Source organism: Haematobia irritans, chromosome 5 (genome assembly GCF_050003625.1).
Source record: "Haematobia irritans isolate KBUSLIRL chromosome 5, ASM5000362v1, whole genome shotgun sequence".
NCBI classification, from domain to species: domain Eukaryota; kingdom Metazoa; phylum Arthropoda; class Insecta; order Diptera; family Muscidae; genus Haematobia; species Haematobia irritans.
Window position 1 is genome coordinate 154,811,258 of NC_134401.1, and position 13,476 is coordinate 154,824,733.

The 13,476-nt window shown below is 29.8% G+C and overlaps 1 protein-coding gene across 11 annotated transcripts in view; it reads right to left on the reverse strand.

The window, feature by feature from the left end:
- Nucleotides 1–13,476, reverse strand: part of LOC142240706 (guanine nucleotide exchange factor DBS) — a 381,804-nt gene that overhangs the window by 45,891 nt on the left and 322,437 nt on the right. For all 11 annotated transcript variants that reach the window (XM_075312411.1, XM_075312410.1, XM_075312409.1 and 8 more), the window contains one exon: nt 3,388–3,498. In XM_075312411.1, the coding sequence (XP_075168526.1) occupies nt 3,388–3,498 (111 nt within the window). The remainder of the gene's footprint in view (nt 1–3,387; nt 3,499–13,476) is intronic.

Below are 13,476 nucleotides of genomic sequence, written 5' to 3' on the forward strand. Positions count from 1 at the left end.
TAACGACAACTTTATTTTCCAAATTCAGACACGACTTCTAGTAGAAATTATGTTATATTTCAAGTAAAAAACGTCCTTAAAATAAATTGTTGAAAAACATGTCCTATTTTTGAACGATTTCTTTCTTTGTAGTCAAGATGCAAAAAGACAACAATTTTAAAGACAAATTCATTCATTTTAAAGAATTTTTCTGAATTATTAAAGTCAAGTTGACCTTAGCCCAAAAAAAATTATGATACCCATTTTTAAGTCCAATCACTTAATTATAAGGACAACACGACTTCATTGAAAAGTTTATCGACTTTTGGACAAGGAAAAAAAACTTTATATTAGAGAAATGCGTCTTCTACGCTAAGCAATATTTGCATTCGTATTTTAAGGACATGAAATCTTTGGCCTCACGACAATATTTTTTTTAGTGCGGTAGTCCAGCGTAAAAGAGATCCAGTGATCAGACATCATATCGAACAAATATTAAGAGGAGTCATAAGGATGTTGATGCGGAAGTGGTGAATGACAAAGGTAACAGGGTTGCTATTTTGGTCCAAAAAATTATTAAAGTTTAAATTTGGTCCGATGGTCAGACCAAATGGAATTTAGTTAATTTTTGTCCATTTTCGTCAAATCGGTATTTTTCCAAAATTGTTAAAATTTTTCCAAAATTTTCTGTATAAATAAAATTGACAAAAAATTCTATAGAAATAAAGTTTTAAAAGAAATTTCTATAGATATAAACTTTTGGCTAAATTATCTATAAAAATGGAATTTTGACAAAATTTCCTAAAGAAATGAAATTTTGACAAAATTTTCTAACAGGGTTGCCATTTTTGTCCGATCGAACCAAAATTGGTCCAAAAAATTATTAAATTTTAAATTTGGTCCGATGGTCGGACCAAATGCAATTTAGTTGATTTTTGTTCATTTTAGTCAAAACGGTATTTTGTCAACATTTTTAAAATTTTGACAAAATTTTCTGTATAAATAAAATTGAAAAAAATTTCTACAGAAATAAAGTTTTAACAAAATTTTCTATAGAAAAAAAATTTTGGCTATATTTTCTATAGAAATGGAATTTTGACAAAATTTTCTTTAGAAATAAAATGTTGACAAGATCGTCTATAGAAATAAATTTTGAACAAAATTTTCTATAGGAATAAAATTTGGACAAAATTTTCTATAGAAATAAATTTTTGATAACATTTTGTATACTCGTATGTTAAATAAAAATATTTCATTTTAAGAAAAATCACGCAAACTTTTTTTTTATACCCTCCACCATAGAATGGGGGTATTTTAACCTTGTCATTCCGTTTGTAACACATCGAAATATTGCTCTAAGACCCCATAAAGTATATATATTCTGGGTCGTGGTGAAATTCTGAGTCGATCAGAGCATGTCCGTCCGTCCGTCTGTTGAAATCACGCTAACTTCCGAACGAAACAAGCTATCGACTTGAAACTTGGCACAAGTAGTTGTTATTGATGTAGGTCGGATGGTATTGCAAATGGGTCATATCGGTTCACTTTTACATATAGCCCCCATATAAACGGACCCCAAATTTGGCTTGCGATCGCTCTAAGAGAAGCAAATTTCATCCGATCCGGCTGAAATTTGGTACATGGTGTTAGTGTATGGTCTCTAACAACCATTCAAAAATTGGTCCATATCGGACCATAATCACATATAGCCCCCCATATAAACCGATCCCCCGATTTGGCTTGCGATCGCTCTAAGAGAAGCAAATTTCATCCGATCCGGCTGAAATTTGGTACATGGTGTTAGTATATGGTCTCTAACAACCATGCAAAAATTGGTCCACATCGGTCCATAATTACATATAGCCCTCATATAAACCGATCCCCCGATTTGGCTTGCGGAGCCTCTAAGAGAAGCAAATTTCATCCGATCCGGCTGAAATTTGTTACATGGTGTTAGTATACGGTCTCTAACAACCATTCAAAAAGTGGTCCACATCGGTCCATAATTACATATAGCCCCCATATAAACCGATCCCCCGATTTGGCTTGCGGAGCCTCTAAGAGAAGCAAATTTCATCCGATCCGGCTGAAATTTGGTGTTGGTGTTGGTATATGTTCTCTAATGACCATGCAAAAATTGGTCCATATCGGTCCATAATTATATATAGCCACCATATAAATCGATCCCCCGATTTGGCTTGCGGAGCCTCTAAGAGAAGCAAATTTCATCCGATCCGGCTGAAATTTGGTACATGGTGTTGGTATATGTTCTCTAATGACCATGCAAAAATTGGTCCATATCGGTCCATAATTATATATAGCCACCATATAAATCGATTCCCAGATTTGTCCTCCGGAGCCTCTTGGAGGAGCAAAATTCATCCGATTCGGTTGAAATTTGGATCATGGTGTTAGTATAAGGCCGCTAATATCCATGCCAAAATTGGTCCATATCGGTCTATAGTTATATATAGCCGATCCCCAATCACACAAAAATTGGTCCATATCGGTTCATATTCATGGTTGCCACTCGAGCCAAAAATAATCTACCAAAATTTTTTTTTATGGAAAACATTTTCAAAATGTTATTTCTATAGAAAATTTTGTAAAAAATTTTATTTCTATAGAAAATTTTGTCAAAATTTTATTTCTATAGAAAATTTTGTAAAAATTTTATTTCTATAGAAAATTTTGTAAAAATTTTATTTCTATAGAAAATTTTGTAAAAATTTTATTTCTTAGAAAAATTTGTAAAAATTTTATTTCTATAGAAATTTTTTTCCAAATTTTATTTATATAGAAAATTTTATTTCTATAGAAAATTTTGTCAAAATTTTATTTCTATAGAAAATTTTGTCAAAATTTTATTTCTATAGAAAATTTTGTCAAAATTTTATTTCTATAGAAAATTTTGTCAAAATTTTATTTCTATAGAAAATTTTGTCAAAATTTTATTTCTATAGAAAATTTTGTCAAAATTTTATTTCTATAGAAATTTTTTTCCAAATTTTATTTCTATAGAAAATGTTGTTAAAATTTTATTTCTATAGAAACTTTAAACTTAATTATATACGTATTTAATCGGCCTTTTTTAGTTTAATATATACTACGTATGGACTACCTTGTAATTTAGAAGACGGTGTTAGGAAGTTTTAAGATACCTTGCCATCGGCAAGTGTTACCGCAACCCAAGTAATTCGATTGTGGATGACAGTCTTCAGTAGAAGTTTCTACGCAATCCATGGTGGAGGGTACATAAGCTTCGGCCTGGCCGAACTTACGGCCGTATATACTTGTTTTAAATTGTATTTTTTCCGAAAGGGATATTTCTTATATTCAATTTTTCAGCAGTAAAATAATTGGGATATTTTATTGTCAAGTGAAGAACTGTTAATAATTTGGACTTACCTGTTGACTTTCACCGGCATCGGAATTACAACCATTGTCACCGTTCAATGAAACACCCGAATCCACGGCACAATCCATAGATCGGGGTCGTAGTTCATGGATAACATCAGTCTGTAAGAAAATGGAGAAAAGTATGCAACAATTAATTTGATATCACAATAACTAAATAAAAAATTCCGCAAAAATATTTGTTCAAGCTATTATTATTTATGTATTGTTTGCAAAAGCGACTCAAGCGTCTGCGTTGACAAATCGCAGGGAATTAAGGTCAAATGTTATAAAATGATTTAAAACAATCAGTGGCAATTATTAACAATAAACAATAAACGAAAATCGGTCCCACTATATAAAAATAGTTTGTTTAAAATAAAACTTTTTGAAAAGAAAAAAAAAAATCACATTGAAATTTTTGTTGATAATCTCTCCCTACCATCATCAAATGAAGAAAATATTTCACTGAATGAGATGAGAGAATCAACAACAATAACAATAAAGACCAGTAACTGAATAAAACTTCAGCAGCTAAACTCAATCATTCAACGAAATTTTAGTTATTTTATTCAAATGAGAAAAAACAGTTAGGTGTTTTTTTTTTATTTTCCAAAAGCTTTGAATAGCCAATGAAGAGTGTTTTCTTTCTCATTTATATTTTCTTTATTTCGGTTGTCTATTATACTCTTCACCATAGGATGAGGGGTATGCTAACTTGGTTATTCTGTTGGTAACGCATCGAGAGATTAATATAAAATCAAAAGTGAGGAAATTCTAAAAACTTATCCTACTAACATGTAAAGGGTGTTTTCCTAAGAGTTTGCTAATTCGAATTTTAAATAAAACACATGCCAAATTGTGAAGTTACCAAACAATTTTTTTATTTGGTAGATAAGTTCTTGTCATTTAACATTTACATATAATTTCAGGCAAATGCCACCACGGTGCAATGGTTAGCATGCCCGCCTTGCATACACAAGGTCGTGGGTTCGACTCCTGCTTCTTTCTTTCTTTCTTTATTTGCTTTCCCATGCACAAGACCACTTGAGTCTCATATTTCAGCATGAGAAGTTTAAAATCATAATGTACAATTAAATAAATATAATATAATTACAATATTAGGTTTCATGAAAAAAAAAAATTAAAATTTAAAAAATTAATCAAAATAGATCTATAAGCAAATAACCTTAATATTTTATATTGAAAAACTGATTGCAGACTGAAAAAAAAGACTATTAGAATTAAGTTTGACAATTGTAAAAAGAGGAGAAAAATAACAACAATTAAAATAAAATTAATAAAATTTATAATTACAGATAATGGATAAAGAATATTAAAATTGAAAATATGAAAAAGAAAAACAAAAACAAAAAATTGAACGAAAATTTTATAACAAATAAAGGTTATAAATAAAAGTACATATTGCATAAAAATAAGGGTACATATTGCATGAAAACGAAAACAAATTTTAAGAATTAAAACTAGCTAGCAAACAGTTTAGAGTAAAATAAAACAAATGATAAAGAATCTTGTTTAATTATTACTCAAAAACGAGATAACATTTTTCTTAAAGGCATCTGCATTACTTATACATTGGATATTATAAGTAAGTGAGTTCCACAGACGAATGGAGTTAATAAAAAATTGCCACTCAGAGACCAAACAGCTATGACGAAGCAAAATTAATCTTTTTCCTCTATTAAATCTTGAAAAACGCAGGCGTTGAAATAAATGCACCGGGTGACCACTATAAATAATCCTATGCAAGAAAACAGGACTCTTAACTTAAGTAGATTGTGAAATGTCATGTCATACAAGCATACTGAGAAAGCCGAAACACTGTCATATCTTCGTATACCATATACGTAGCGGGTAATGCTATTGAACGTCCTATTCATTCTCTGCATACTTAGGGCATCGCACTTAGCAAAAAGTTCACATCCGTAAAGCATAATGGACATCAAGAATGACTTGGCTAAGATAACCCTTATTCTTAACGGAGTACAACGTTGTGACTGCCATAGTGTCCGAAGTATTGAATATACACGGCCACATAGCGGTAATATGGTCAGACCACGTCAGAGTGCTGTTGAACATCGCCCCAAGATTTCTGGCACGCTCCACTATCCCAATCGTCTGATTATCTATCCTTATGTCAACATTAACTCTAGACCTCAAAAAGGAGGTCCCTTGTCATTGAGCTTAACATGGAATCGGGCAGCACTCAGTGATAAGAGAGAAGTTCACCAATGTGGTATCACAATGGACTGAATAGTCTAAGTGAGCCTGATACATCGGGCTGCCACCTAACCTAACCTAACCTAAATGCCACCACGACTATTATGCACAAAGGTCATTCTGGAGGCTCAATTTTCGAATACATTTTCAAGCATTTGAGAGCGTATTTCAGCAATGACATATGTTGAATATTGGTTTCCGAGGCATCAATCGTTGCTGGTTTATCCACGTAAAGCAATGACTTCAGGTATCCCCACAATAAATAATCGAGTGGCGTCAATAATCTCGAAATAATGCTGTCGCTGAAATGTTCTTGCAATAAGTCAATTTTTCGCCGCAGTATGGCAAGGTGTACCATCCTGTTGAAACCACATTTCGTTTACATGCATATCTTGAAGTTTTGGCAACAAAAATTCATTGATCATGACTCTGTATCGATTTCCATTCACGGTAACGCGTTGTCCTTCCTAATTTTTAAAGAAATAAGCACCGATGATTTATCAGGATGCATTCTTGAACAGCGTGTGGATTATCTTTGCTCCAAATACGGCAATTTCGCTTGTTGACATATCCATTCAACCAAAAATGCGACTCATCACTGAGGAGAAGAAATTCATGAAGATATCTATAAACATTTTTAATTGAACTATTTTCGATTTGAAGGAAGCGTTGTACTGGAGTTAACCTATTCATGATGATTTACCAAACAATACTGAGTAGAGACGTCACTTTAAACTGTCAAAACAGCTGTCAGACAACAGGCATATTCATATAAAAAACAAAAAAAAAAAAACTTACAACACCCTTTATATAAGAACCCGATTGGAAATTCTAAAGCCTTATTCTACTAACATATATTATTCCAAGCATCATATTTGGGACGATTAATCATATTCTCCAACCTATATCTAAAACATATATAAAAATTCACTAATGCGATAAATGAATAAATTTAACCACTGTGAATCAAATTTTGTTCTTGATTGTAACAATCAGAGAGAATAAAAACACAAATACGACACAAGACTATAGAGACCACATAAAAATATGGGTAGATAACAACAATCTCCAGAATATGAATTTATAAAACACAAAATTTCAAAAAATAATTAGGCTTCCAAAAATTTAAGATGTAAAATCCTGGTATTGGTCTATATAGGCATTTTATAAAAAATAAATCTATATAAAAAAGAAAAATACACAAAAATAAAAATGTCGGGCTAATCAGATAGAAAGTTTAGATGTTAAAAAATGTAATGTGTCGGATATATAAAACAAACATAAACTGCCATAAATTAGGACGGGCGGAATTTTAATTAACCACTACCATACAACCGTGGTGCAATGGTTAGCATGCCCGCCTTGCATACACAAGGTCGTGGGTTCGATTCCCGCTTCGGCCGAACACCAAAAGTTTTTCAGCGGTGGATTATCCTACCTCAGTAATGATGGTGACATTTCTGAGGGTTACAAAGCTTCTCTAAGTGGTTTCACTGCAATGTGGAACGCCGTTCGGACTCGGCTATAAAAAGGAGGTCCCTTGTCATTGAGCGTAACATAGAATCGGGCAGCACTCAGTGATAAGAGCTTCGACTCCGACTCCAGCAAAATCTTCAGACTCCAAGACTCCGACTTCGGCTCCGACTCCACAGCCCTGCTAACAACCATACCAAAAAATGGTCCATATAGGTCTATAGTTATATATAGCCGATCCACAATCACACAAAAATTGGTCCATATCGGTTCGTAATCATGGTTGCCACTCGAGCCAAAAATAACCTACCAAAGTTTTATTTCTATAGAAAATTTTGTCAAAATTTTATTTCTTTCGGCAAGCGTTACCGCAACCCAAGTAATTCGATTGTGAATGGCAGTGTTTAGAAGAAGTTTCTACTAGAGGTGTGCACGTGAGTAATATTTTGCTCACGCACACTCACGACAGAGAAATCTTATTCACGCACACTCACGCACGATATTTTTTGGTAGGACTCACGTTCACGCACGCTCACGAAAAGAAAATTTGTACTCACGCACGAAAATCTTTTAAATGTCGTGACTCACGAAAAATGTCGTGACTCAATAAATATATCGTGACTCACGAATAATTTTATGATTAATTTACTTTACTGAAGTATCTGAAAACATGAGCATTATTAAAATCGAGAGTGTTATTAAATTCTTAACATCCCAGATGTCACTAAACTTGTAATTGAATTTAACTCTTAAGCGTTTTATGTTGGTGAGCAGGAATATTTTCGTGAGTGTAATTCGTTACTCACGCACACTCACGAAGATATTATTTTCGTGACTCACGCTCACGCACGACATTTTGGTTTATTAATCACGCACACGCACACTCACGCTGTTGTCATGAGCGTGACTCACGACTCATGCACGAATCACGAAAATTTTCGTGAGTCACGACAATTTCGTGTCACGTGCACACCTCTAGTTTCTACGCAATCCATGGTGGAGGGTACATAAGCTTCGACCTGGCCGAACATACGGCCGTATATACTTGTTTTGATATCAAATGGTTTGCAGATGAGCACAGTTTAACCTATGAAAGGTGTTAGGCGTGCTTATAGAGGAAGAAGTGTCGAGGTATGTTTTATGTCTTGACCAACTTTTATGAGTGTCTGTCTGTGTTTGAAACACTTTCGCTTAATTGTAAGCTTCAAATGTTTGTGCTCTGTGAGTCTCTATGCATGGTTGGATATTTTGGCTTTTGTTTTGGTAGCCCGTTAATAAAAAAATTGAAAATTTTTGTAGAAACTTGCTGAAAGCCTACGCTTATAAGAAATGCACTAACATAGAAGTCAGTGACTTGAAGTTTAGATTGAAGTCAATGTTATGAACCATTTAACTTGAACTCTAGATCAAAATACTCGCGTTGTCATTGTTTGAAGTTTGGAATATGGCTACTTGTGAATAAAAACCAACAACTTTTTTAGCAACCAGTTTTTTTTTTTAAATGCTCTAGACTACTAATGCGATTATAAGTCATTTGTAGAAATCTGGTGGAGACAAATTTAATCGGAGCGGTGGTAATAATAGCTAGAGAAATTCTCAAGAACATTAAACATCGGTGAAGAGAAGAAACTTTAAATAGATTTTGTGATGGTGTGTTAAGAAACTATTTTATTTAAGATAATTTGTCAACAAAAAACTATTAAGTGAAAGATGAAAGAAAACATTTTGGACATCATAAAAATCTTAATAAGAACTTGAAATGATTGTAGAATATATATTTTCGATTAATGGAAAATAATATTTTCACCTAAGAAAATGTTATGATTGATTAGTCAAAGAGAACCATAAAGTTTCCAATGAGATCACGGCAAGGTCGAATCAGTTATTTACATTTCCAAAGTATTTATCGTTAAAATTGGTCCTGGTTCCAATGTTAAATACCGATTGGCTCATAATGAACGTCTGAGACAATTAATTAGTGGCCGGGACGGTTGCCACAATTGCAATATATTCCTCCAACTAAGAGGTACTTACATTTTTTATAGACAAAATGTTCTATAGAAACAATTTTCTATAGAAATAAAATTTTGACAAAATTTTCTATAGAAATAAAAATTGGACAAAATTTTCTATAGAAATATAATTTTGAAAAAATTTTCGATAGAAATAACATTTCGACAACATGTTCTATACAAATAAAATGTTGACAAAATTTTCTATAGAAATAAAATTTTGACAAAATTTTCGATAGAAATAATATTTGTCAAAATTTTCTATAGAAATAAAAATTTAGAAAATTTTTCTATAGAAATAAAATTTTTCCAAAATTTTCTGTAGGAATAAAATTTTGACAAAATTTTCTGTAGGAATAAAATTTTGACAAAATTTTCTATAGAAATAAAATTTTGACAAAATTTTCTATAGAAATAAAATTTTGACAAAATTTTCTATAGAAATAAAATTTTGACAAAATTTTCTATAGAAATAAAATTTGGACAAAATTTTCTATAGAAATAAAATTTTGACAAAATTTTTCTATAGAAATAAAATTTTGACAAAATTTTCTATAGAAATAAAATTTTGACAAAATATTCTATAGAAATAAAATTTTGACAAAATTTTCTATAGAAATAAAATTTTGACAAAATTTTCTATAGAAATAACATTTTGACATATTTTCTATAGAAATAAAATTTTGACAAAATTTTCTATAGAAATAAAATTTTGACAAAATTTTCTATAAAAATGAAATTTTGACAAATTTTTCTATTGAAATAAAATTTGGACGACATTTTCCATCGAAATAAAATTTTGACAAAATTTTCTATTGAAATAAAATTTGGACAAAATTTTCTATAGAAATAAACTTTGGACAAAATAAAAGTTTGAGAAATGAAATTTTAACAAAATGTGCTATAAAAATAAAATTTTGACAAAATTCTCTATAGAAATAAAATATTGAAAAATTTTATTATAGAAACAAAATGTTGAGAAAAAAATGTCTATAGAAATAAAATGTTGACAAAATTTTCTATAGAATTAAATTTTTGAGAAAATTATCTATAGATACCAAATTTTGACAAAATTTTCTATAGAAATGAAATTGAAATGAAATTTTAACAAAATGTGAAATTTTAACAAAATGTGCTATAAAAATAAAAGTTTGACAAAATTCTCTATAGAAATAAAATATTGAAAAATTTTATTATAGAAATAAAATGTTGACAAAATTGTCTAAAGAAGTAAATTTTTGACAACATTTTCTATAGATACTAAATTTTGACAAAATTTTCTATAGAAATAAAATTTTGACAAAATTTTCACTACAAATAAAATTGTGACAAAATTTTCTATAGAAATAAAATTTTGACAAATTTTTCTATAGAAATAAAATTTTGACAAAATTTTCTATAGCAATAAAATTTTGACATAATTTTCTATAGATACCAAATTTTGACAAAATTTTCTATAGAAATAAAATTTTGACATTTTCTATAGAAATAAAATTTTGACAAAATTTTCTATAGAAATAAAATTTTGACATAATTTTCTATAGAAATAAAATTTTGACAAAATTTTCTATAGAAATAAAATTTTGACAAAATTTTCGATAGAAATAATATTTTGACAAAATTTTCTATAGAAATAAAAATTTGGAAAATTTTTCTATAGAAATAAAATTTTGACAACATTTTCTATAGAAATAAAATTTTGTCAAAATTTTCTATAGAAATCAAATTTAGACAATAATTTCTATAGAAATAACATTTGGACAAAATTTTCTATAGAAATAAAATTTTGACAAAATTTTCTATAGAAATAAAATTTTGACAAAATTTTCGATAGAAATAATATTTTGACAAAATTTTCGATAGAAATAATATTTTGACAAAATTTTCTATAGAAATAAAAATTTAGACAATTTTTCTATAGAAATAAAATTTTTGCAAAATTTTGACAAAAGTTTCTGTAGGAATAAGATTTTGACAAAATTTTCTATAGAAATAAAATTTTGAAAAAATTTTCTATAGAAATAAAATTTTGACAAAATTTTCTATAGGAATAAAATTTTGACAAAATTTTCTATAGAAATAAAATTTTGACAAAATTTTCTATAGAAATAAAATTTTGACAAAATTTTCTATAGAAATAAAATTTTGACAAAATTTTCTATAGAAATAAAATTTTGACAAAATTTTCTTAAAAATAAAATTTTGACAAGATTTCCTGTAGAAAAATTTGAAAAAATTGTGAAAAAAATTTTCTATAAATATAAAATTTGGAAAAAAAATTCTATAGAAATCAAATGTTGACAAAATTTTCTATAGAACTAAATTTTTGACAAAATTGTCTGTAGATACCAAATTTTGACAAAATTTTCTATAGAAATCAAATGTTGAAAAAATTTTCTATAGAAATAAAATTTTGACAAAATTTTCTATAAAAAAAAAATTCTGAAAAAGTTTTCTATAGAAATAAAATTTGAACTAAAGTTTCTACAGAAAAAAAATGACAAAATTTTCTATAGAAAAAAAAAATTGTTTTGGACGCTCCTGACGTAAACTATTAAAAGGAAGAAACCGATCTCTCAGAAGCGTCCAGCTTTGGCCAAGTGTTCCATCTAGATGGCTCAAAACCAGTGTATGAAAAGCGGTGCACCGGTATCGGTTTTTGTGAGTATCGGTTTTTGTGATATCAATGCATCTTAATGCCAAATGTAGGCAATTAGATCCGTATACAGTAATAAACCGCTATAAACGTACACTTTCAAATAAATACCATGAATCGCAACAAAATAGATACATTTTTAAAGCTGTTGGGGTCTGGCGATGAAATGTATGTAACTTAAGACTACCGTTGGCAAAAATACATACTATGAGTTGCGCCCATACGACAAACCTAACTTAACTGCCAACAATTGGATAAAGGGAAACAATCGCCCAGAAGCTTCCAGTTTTGGCCAATAGTAGAGGACATGTGTTTAAAGTTGAGTGCTGGGAACCGGTGTGCCGGTTTATCTTTTTACATCGATTGGCGAATTTTTCGAAAATACCTTTTTGGGTGGACCGGTAGTACCGCCATTTTTAAGGCTCTAAATATGGGTTTGGGTTTTTGTGTTTTGAAACACAAACTTGCCAATTTAAACGAAACTTAGGCAGTTAGTTTGTAATAAAATGCTATAAAGCACACTTCCAAATAAATGCAACGTATATAAGGATCAACGGACCATTGTGCCTATCTTTTAATTATTATTTTTTTCAGTTGATTTTTATGGTAATAAAATTAGATTTTCCTTTAAAATTTATGTGAATTTATGATTTTTGGAAAATAACCGGATGAACCGGTATGCCGGTTTTAAAAAACACCGATTACCGGTTTAGGAAAATAGTTCTAGGTTTAAAACCAAAAAAAATCTAATTAAAAAAAGGTTTTTTGAACGCTTTAGTTCCTTAAGGACAACGCCAGACCACTCACATCGATACCGACTCACCAGAAAATTTGTATTCATCCGCTTTATAATCCTGACCTGGGATCAAGTACTTATCATCTATTATTGTTTATTACGAACATTTTTTTCTGGTAAAAAATGGCTTCAAAAGACGTTTGTGAAAATTGCCTGTCTCTATATTTTGCCAATAGAAACGCAGGCTTCTATGAAAGAAGTATAATGAAATTACCTTCAAAATGGCAACAGGTTAGAAAACAATACACAGAAAAAAATATTTGTTGTCTTCTATCAGGAAATTAATTTTTAATTAATTCAAATATCTTCAATCACAGAATTGATAGTCAATTAAAATATTAATTATTCCAATAAAATATTTATTGGTTTTTGTTTCAATTAGAAATTTTATTGAACCAATTAAATTTTTAATTTAATATTATTTGTAAAATCAATTAAAATTTTAATAGGAAAAATTTTGGTGTAATTTTTTTTTGCCGAATTTTTCGCCTAAATCGACAAATAAAAGCCTTCAGTTTCAGGCAAAACTAATTAATTTCTTTTTACTATACCCAATAAATAATTTCTAATTTTGGTGAGTATATAAAATCAATTTTGTATTTAAAATAATATATTTTACAGTATGCAGAAAACAAAATTCAATGGAACCTTACTAAAATACTCAGACAAAAACCGAACCAAAAATGAAAAAAAAAAACAAGTATATACGGCCGTAAGTTCGGCCAGGCCCAATCTTATGTACCCTCCACCATGGATTGCGTAGAAACTTCTACGAAAGACTGTCATCCACAAATTTCAACTCACATGGTTGTTAAATATCATATACTATCACCACGTACCAAATTTCAACCAGATCGGATGAATTTTGCTTCTCCAAAAGGCACCGGAGGTCAAATTTGGGCATCGGTTTATATGGGAGCTAT